At 44.1% G+C, this 8,594-nt stretch overlaps 1 protein-coding gene across 1 annotated transcript in view; it reads right to left on the reverse strand.

The window, feature by feature from the left end:
- Positions 1-8,594, reverse strand: part of FUBP1 (far upstream element binding protein 1) — a 43,203-nt gene that overhangs the window by 19,313 nt on the left and 15,296 nt on the right. Inside the window, exons 5-9 of the mRNA XM_044432237.1 lie at positions 5,006-5,203; positions 4,825-4,923; positions 4,619-4,720; positions 4,133-4,235; positions 3,953-4,053 (exon numbers count right to left, since the gene is read on the reverse strand). Of these exons, the coding sequence (XP_044288172.1) occupies positions 3,953-4,053; positions 4,133-4,235; positions 4,619-4,720; positions 4,825-4,923; positions 5,006-5,203 (603 nt within the window). The remainder of the gene's footprint in view (positions 1-3,952; positions 4,054-4,132; positions 4,236-4,618; positions 4,721-4,824; positions 4,924-5,005; positions 5,204-8,594) is intronic.

Raw genomic sequence — 8,594 nt, forward strand, 5'->3', positions numbered from 1 at the left:
GGAACAGCGCGGCAACTTTAGGCAAAGACGACGGATCCATCCTTAGAACCACCTTTTCCTTACGGAAGTTGAGATAAGGCGGATAAATTTGAAGAGCACAAAGTTCACTGGCTCTACAAGCTGATGTAACTGCAACAAGGAAGGCCATCTTCCATGATACAAGACGCATATCGACAGTCGCTAGGGGCTCAAACGGTGGTCTTGTAAGTGCCTGAAGGACAACCGAAAGACTCCATGTGGGCATAACCGGCCGAATAGAAGGATGAAGATTTTGCAGTCCTTTGAGAAATTTTCGAACAAGCGGTTGTGAAAACACTGACAATCCTTGTACCGTACCCCGATAATGTGACAGGGCAGCTGCATAGACCTCAATTGAGGAAGGTTTTAGCCCCGAACAATGCAGTTGCAGTAGAAACTGGAGAATATTCTCTACCGAAGCTGTAATCGGATTGAACGAGCGTGATTCCGCAAAAGATGAGAAGCGGCGCCACTTCACTGTGTAGGATTTCCGAGTTGATGGCCTTAGTGCAGACTCGAGAATCCTTAAAATGTCTGGATCTAAAGAGGTCAGTCCTGACAATATCCCCGTTGGTACTGAGTCAGTGAGGGGGTCAGATCGGTTGTGAGTTGAGGTACCAAGTGACCTAGTAGATCTCTGTCCCGAAACACTGTCTTGAGTCAATGAATTCTCCACGCAGTGAGGTTCAATGAGGACAGGTCCGGGTGACGGACAGTGCCTTTTTGTTGAGTTAGTAGATCTTGCCTGGACGGAAGACGAAGGAAATTGCCGTTAGAGATCCGAAGGAGGGTGGAAAACCATGCTTGACAAGGCCACCAAGGCGTTATGAGTATTCCTGTGGCATCGTCGTGCACAATCTTCGATATGACTTTTGTCAGTAGAGGAAGAGGTGGGAATGTGTAAAACCTGAAATTTGTCCAGGGGATCATAAATTTGTCCCATCGATCCCGGTCCTATTCCTGCCCTGGAGCAGAATCTTTTGCACACCCTGTTCTTGTGGGTAGCAAATAGGTCTATGACTGAATGTCCCCAAAGTTGGAATAACTGTATGCAGACTTGATGATTCAGTTCCCATTCGTGGATGAACGACATGCGTCTGTTCAGGGTGTCTGCTTCCTCATTGTCGGTCCCAGCAAGATGGACCGCCAAAAGGGTTATACCTCTCGGGATGCACCATTCCCAAATGTCCATGGACAGGTGGGCCAGGGAAGTGGACTTTGTTCCGCCCTGTTTGTTGATATAGAATACCGCCACTATACTGTTGGCCGTGAGCTGTATCACTTGGTGGTGGACAACTTCCTCAAAGGACCGAAGTGCCTTGGAAGATCGCTAGAAGCTCGAGGCAATTTATGTGACTCAATGACTCTTGCCGGTTCCACATGCCTTGAGATCGAAGCCCTTCTCCGTATCGAAATGCCAGTGGTTCTGTGGGAAACGCTGATGGGGTTGTTGCCTTCTGCATTGCGGCTGTTGTTGGTACTGTCTCTGCGACGGCTGGTAGTGGTAGGATGGGCGCGACCATGACCACTTATGTTTTTGCTGTCTGGGCAATTCCATCTGTCTTGCCGTCATGCAGGACTCATGGATGGACTTGAGCTTATGGTCGGTGCATGAATGAAAGAGCCCAGAGCTGTCAAAGGCATTTCTTCTATTCGCCGCTTCATCTCGTCAGGAAAAATGCAATTCCGCAACCAGGCATGCCTTCGCAGTGAGACGGCCCCAACGAGAGCCCTCGAATCTGTATCCACATGACGACGTGCTGTGGATAATTGTTGTATAGCGACTTGCATACCCTCTTTGATGAAAGTCCTAGCCAAATCCCGTTGTTGCGCAGGCAGGGGAGCAATGATGTTATTCAGCCTCTGCATAATAAAGAATTGAAACCTGGCCGGGGTGGCTTCATAGTTAGACATGCGAAACCCAAGTCCTGCAGCCGCATAGACCCTGTGCACCAGGGTATCAATCTTACGGCCCTCCGTGTCTCGGGGGGTGGTATTTCCCCTGGCTTCCCTGCCCTGGGATGATTCAACCACCAAGGAATTCAGCTTAGGGTGATGGAGTAAAAAGGGTATGTCACTCTCCCGGACTCGATACATGGATTCGTATCTTCTCACTATGGGCTGAACTGGCGAAGGCAAGTCCCAAGGCTGAGTCATCGCCTGCCACAAGGTTGTAATAAGCGGCAAGACAATTGCAGGTGATTGCTCTCCCCTGACAATGTCATAGAACTTGTTGGTGCTCGGATCTGGCTAGTGTTGCGCCTCGATCTCGAGCGACTGAACAAGTCTAGACATGAGCTCTCCGAACGAGATGTGGGGCTCTTCAGGCGATAATGGTCCCTGAGATGTAATAAGGACATCCGGGGAGGTGGAGTCTGCATCTGAGTCGGGCCTGAGGTGATACGGCTCCGACAAGGAAGTCCCTGGTGAAGTGGGACATTCAGGTTCAACCCACCTCAAGGTGGATGGCATGTCCTCAAGGGCGGACGGCGAGGAATAGTCCTGTTGGTGAGGACGAAATCCAAAGGAGTGGTAGTCCTCCTAGCCCGACGGATAACTGTAGTAGGGCTGGAACCATCCTTCTTCCTGCTTTTCATCCACCCGGGACCGAGGTGGTGGTGAGGTTGGAGATTGGTCTTGAGCTCTCACCGTGGGCACAGGAGTCGGAGAATGAGCCCTGGGAGTCTTCAATCTCCCCATCGGAGATCGACTCGCGATGCGGCCCCTCAGGCAACTGAGTAGGTAGGACCTGTTGGGGGGCAGGTTGTACTGGAGACCCTGGTGGGGTAACCTGCATCGCTGCTTGAAGCATTGGTATCGATGGTGCTGGTACCGAAGCTGCCGCCGGGATCAATGGTGCTGTCGAACCCAAATCCCTATGCCTCTTCTTATGGGGCGATTTTGCCGCCTTGTCTTTCTTCGCCTTCTTATAGGCCGAAGAGTGATCCAACCCTCTGTGCTTCCTCTTTTCCCATTGTTTATGCGGGGTAGAAAAAGATTGCTGAGCCCCGGAGGGGGAATTTCCATCATCTGATGGATAAGGCTGAGGCATGGGCAGCGTGAGCGAAGGGTGTTGCCCGGGCATGCCCGAGGCAGAGGTTGGACATTGAGCCTATGCGGTCAAAGTTATGGCCTTGAGCTTAGCAGATGGAGCATGTGCTGGCCCGGGTTTTACCGCAGGCTGATCTTATTGCATCAGCGCTTGGTCCCATAGGAGTTTTCGCAAGCAATTCTCCCTATTTTTTTGTGCTTGCTTAGTAAAAGCAAGGCAATGGCGGCATTTATCCGTCCTCTGCCCCTCGCCGAGGCAAAGGAGGCACAAGTGGTGAGGGTCTGCCAGGGACATTTTGGACCCACATTCTGCACATTTGTGGAAGGCCACCTGCTGCGGCATCGCAGAAAAAGAAGAATTAGAATACAGGAAAGAGAGAAAGGTTTTATATATATGTGTATGTATGTATGTATATTTTAATAGGAACGAAGAAAAGAGAGATAAAGCTATAACAAGGGGATAATAACTTGGAATAACAGCAAGAACAACAAGAATATTAGAACAACAGAAATAACGAACAAATACTGAGTCGAGCGAGAGACGAACAGGCATGAGGCACAGCAAACGGCGGTTGCAAAAGACTGGAGAAAATGGCGGACACTCTGCTCTATATATATTACCAAGGGGGACGGGAGCGGAGTTTTCCTGCCAAAACCGTTAGCTTTCAATCTTTCCGGCCTAGGCACTGCGCAGGCGCAGCACCCATGTGTGTGATGCACAGAGGCCACGACAAAGAACTACTATTGCAAGTACAAAAACTATTTTATGATTTCGTTAACTCAAAATGTGCATAAATCACACAAATATTATTAATTAGAAACCACAAGCAAACAGATTGAACATATTCATTCCATTTGCCTGAAATCATTCCTAGCAACCAACCTGGACACTTCGGAGAAGATCTGTAATAATTTCTGCTGCATGCTGGCATCTGTCTGGAGGTCCTGTGATCTGGGCTATTCTGTCTGGAGTTGTTCCATCATCTAGAAGAGAGATAGGCTATTTAAATAAGTTTTACTTACAAATCATAGGGAGAAAATTGTAATCTTATTGGCAATCTACCTGGTTTAAACTGGATCCTCACACCAGCATCGTTCTGTATCTTTTTTATCATTTCTCCATTTCTTCCAATTACAATACCAACAGCAAAACGAGGTATTGGGACCTCAAGAAACAAAACATCTTTCAAAAACACTGTTCAATTAATGTTACTAACCTACCCCACTTTCAGTTGCAGTTTTACATAATCCACATCACTATTTTAACACATCTCAGGACAAGCAAGCTACATAAAAGTGGAAAGGAAAATGCTCCCCTAAGATAAAAGCAGGATAGTTAACAGTTCTAAACATTTCATCTGAATCTTTATAAATATGTAAAGATCAACTTCATCTAACTAATATGTTTTAAATTACAGCAATGTTTTTACAAATATTAGTATTTTCAGTTCTTGATAAAATTGTATGATATTCTGAGACCTTTCTTCTTTGCTAAGTACTATACAACAGGCCCTAAAAGGCACATTGCAGAAAGTGTTACTATACTCACATCTAGCCCTTCGTTGCCTCCTATTCTTGACCCATATTCATTGCGCACCTCTCTAAAACCACCTTGATCACGAATCAGGTCTAACACCATTTCCTTGGCTTGCTAAAAAAAAAAAAAAAAAGTACGTACAATTTAGCAGTTGTAATCTTGAAATTACATCAAATAGAAGAACTTGTATTTTTTCAAGTTTGAAAATCTCTTCTTACTTGAACTTTGTAAGGATCTCCTGTGATCCTAAGAGGTTTGTCTGCTCCAGTGTTCTGTGGTCCATCTTGAATCATTACCATCTTAACACCTGCACGTTCCTATTTAACAAAAATTAACCTGTGTAGATCACACATATTTAGAATTTTCAAGCATTTACTCAATAAAAACCCATTAGCTTACCTGAAGTTGCTTTATTGTCTCTCCACCTTTTCCAATAACCAATCCTGCTTTGCTGGCTGGTATCATAATTTCCTGGACTGCATTTCCTGGACCATCACCATGATGAAATCCTGGTGTAGGCCTTCCTTTTTCAACAATCTGGTCAAGCAATCTCTTTGCAGATCTTGAAAAGATAAGATTTATTAAAGAAATAGGATTGAAAAAGTCGTATCACTTGCAACAGATAGCAAGTACAAATTGGTATAAATAAAAAATCATTCCTCTCTTAATTCATCTCTTCTATGAATATTAACATGTTTCTTCCAATTGCACATTTCTTTTCCCCCTTCCAAGTAACTAGAGTTCATTAGCAATAGCAAGCACAAGATGAGAGTGAAAGAGAAGGTATTAGAACGATTCACCGTGCCAGAAGTCAATAAAATGAAGGGCACTGTTGTGTTCTGGGCTTGAGGGAAAGAAGTCTTAACTGGGAATGTCTGTTTCTAGGACTCTTGGAGCACATCTATTCTTAGGGAGAGCTCTGCTTCTGCAGTCAGTATACATGGCCCATGTTCTGCCAGTCTCTTCTGGTTGGGGGGGGGGTCCAGATCTCCAGACTAGTACTAGAAAAGCAGAGAATTCCAAAAGTCCTTTGAAATAAAAAATGCACGGTGTGAATGCATGAACCTATGTCCACATAGCTGCTCTGTGAATTTCTTACAGAAATGAACTCTCCCAGACTCAGTGAGGAGCTCCCTCCTTTCAATTCAATGCACTACCTCTCCTTGGGAAGGCTGGCACTACATTCAATGCACTACTGCTGCCACTTGGAAATAAGATGACCTGGCCACCCTCTTCCCCAAGGAAGTTTCTCTAAGAATGCAGATAAAGATTTTATTACATTATATGGAGCTGTTCTAGCCAAATAAAAATGCAGTGTTTGTGTAACATACATTTCATGTAACTCATAGCAATGTATGAGAATGAATAACAATTATTACATGGCACAATGAAAGCAGTATTACCTCTTGAATCGTGTCAAAAAGAGAATTTATTTTAGGAATGAAAGTCAGGTTTGGATAAAGAACAATTCTGCCTTCATGAACCAACAGGCTGGAACACAGGGCAACCAGTTCAGATACCATACATGCTGAAGTCATAGCCACTAAGTTTGAAAGTGAGAATTTTCAGACCAATTTCCTACAGGTTTGAAGGGTATACCTATAAGACAGTTCAGGTTCTACAAGAGAAATTTATGGACCACAAAGGAGTTCCGCCCCTTTTGAAAACCAGTATATGCATGGATGGGTTGAGCATTAAAGTAGGGTGGATAAAAACCAATGATTCTAATTTAAATTGGATTTTAAAAATTTAAATCAATTTTTTAAAGATTAAAATGCTTATTGAGGAAACATCTATCTAAATATAGTTTTCTATTTAAGAGCCATTATACTCCAAAGGTTATTCATCATGAAATAAGGTTTAGTTTTTATTTATGTAGCATGAGGCAGTATATTTATGCAATGTCTAAATTGTTGGGTAAATGAAGTCAATTAATTCATTCACATTGTTATGTCCTTTCAGAGGTTTCTATAAGGGACAATTTTTCTATCTAGATTATCACAGATGCTTGGTTTTACAATTCTCAACTCTGGGGATTTGTGCCTGCAGAGAATATAATCCTCCTTTTCACAGCAAAAATGTTATAAAATAAACACACAAACTTGAGAAAAATACCTTAATCCCATTGTTCCTTTGCAAATCTATGTACACAGAATCAACCCTTACCTCTTAAGTGCCAAGTCTCAAAAAATTCAATGAAAAAGAAGCAGATTGCCAGGAGTGGAATAGATCTGCACAAGAAGCTAAGTGTGAGGAGGGAAGCGCAAGCAGTAAAAATGAAAGTGAAATCTTTTGAGCAGAATACTCAAGTTTTTGATCTTTTTGTGTATAGACTGAGATTTATCATATTATTCTTTCCCTGGAGAAAACTTATAATGGCAACAGGTGTAGAAGAGATCCAGTTTGGAAATATTTCAATTAAGTTCCTCTACCTACAGGTTAGGCAGGCATATATGCAAATTATGCAGGAAACCATCATTTAAATCTAGCCTTAACTGACTAGTGATTGTTCGATTTGATTATAGCTGCTCAAGTCTACCGCTTGTCTGTTCAGGATATCAGAGCTGATGCTAGGGTCCAAAAAATCCAGAACAGCCCGGATTTTCCACCACAACAGGAAGGCCTATCATATATTGGGATATTCCTTATTAGAGATAATTTACTGGAGACTAATAAGATCTTAAGAACAACTTCTGAAGTACTAGTTCCTCTTTTGGCCTCATGTGGACACCAGAGTTTAGAAAATGCAGACTACAGCAGTATCTTGGCTCACGAATGCCTCAGTTGATGACCAAATCGGGTTGCAAACAGAAATTTCAGAAAAATTTTGTCTCAGGTCGCAAACTCTGCATTGAGGAAATTTGACTTGGCTCACGACCAATTTGGGTCGCGACCAGAGTCATGAAACTGATTAAGTTCGTGAACCAAGGTACCACTGTATTTGGAAAGTGTTCAGAGAAGGATAACAAGGATGATCCAGAGAGTGGACACAAAGCCCAGGCAGGAGAGATTAAAAGAACTGGACATGTTTAGTCTCAAGAGGAGGAACTGAGAGGAGATATCACACCACTCTATAATTACTTGAAAGACTGTCAAAAGAAGGATCTGTTATTTATTTATTTAGAAAATTTCTATGCCGTCCCATTCGCCGAAGCCTCGGGGCGGCTAACATAAATAACTTCAATTAAAATAATATAAACTAACAGTATAAAGTAAGTCACCCTGGCCAAAGAATAAAATAAATAAATACTATTAACAGTTAAAATGACATTTGAATAAAAAGGTCTTTGCCTGGCGCCGAAAAACAAATAACAAAGATGCCAGGTGGACCTCTCTGGGGAGCGCATTCCATAGATTGGGAGCCACCGCAGAGAAAGCCCTCCTCCAAGTACTCACCCTCCTAATTTCCTTCATGGAGGGTTCCCGGAGAAGGGCCTCTCCCGCTGATCTCAGGGGGTAGGTGGGCATATATGGACGTAAGTGCTCCTTCAGGTAACCAGGACCCAAGCTGTTTAGGGCTTTATAGGTCGTCACCAACACCTTGAATTGGGCCCGGACTTCAATGGGAAGCCAGTGAAGCTGATGGAGGACTGGAGTCATGTGAACATAATGCCCAGTCCCTGTCAGCAGCCTGGCAGCTCTATTTTGAACCAATTGAAGTATCCGGACTGTCTTCAAGGGTAGCCCCACGTACAGCGTGTTACAGAAGTCAAGTCGGGAAGTCACCAATGCGTGTGTCACTGCCACCAGGCAGTCGTACTCCAGGTAGGGGCGCAGCTGATGGATCAGCCGAAGCTGAAAGAAAGCGCTCCTCGCCACTTCTGTCACCTGAGCTTCCAGTGAAAGCTCTGGATCGAGGAGCACTCCCAAGCTGCGGACCTTGTCCCTAGGAGGGAGTGCAACCCCATTCAGGACTAGGTTCAATTCACCCTCACCGAAGCTCGATCCGCCGACCAACAGGACCTCTGTCTTGTCTGGATTGAGCTTC

Source organism: Varanus komodoensis, unplaced genomic scaffold (assembly GCF_004798865.1).
Source record: "Varanus komodoensis strain SLA01 unplaced genomic scaffold, ASM479886v1 scaffold24, whole genome shotgun sequence".
Taxonomy (NCBI): domain Eukaryota; kingdom Metazoa; phylum Chordata; class Lepidosauria; order Squamata; family Varanidae; genus Varanus; species Varanus komodoensis.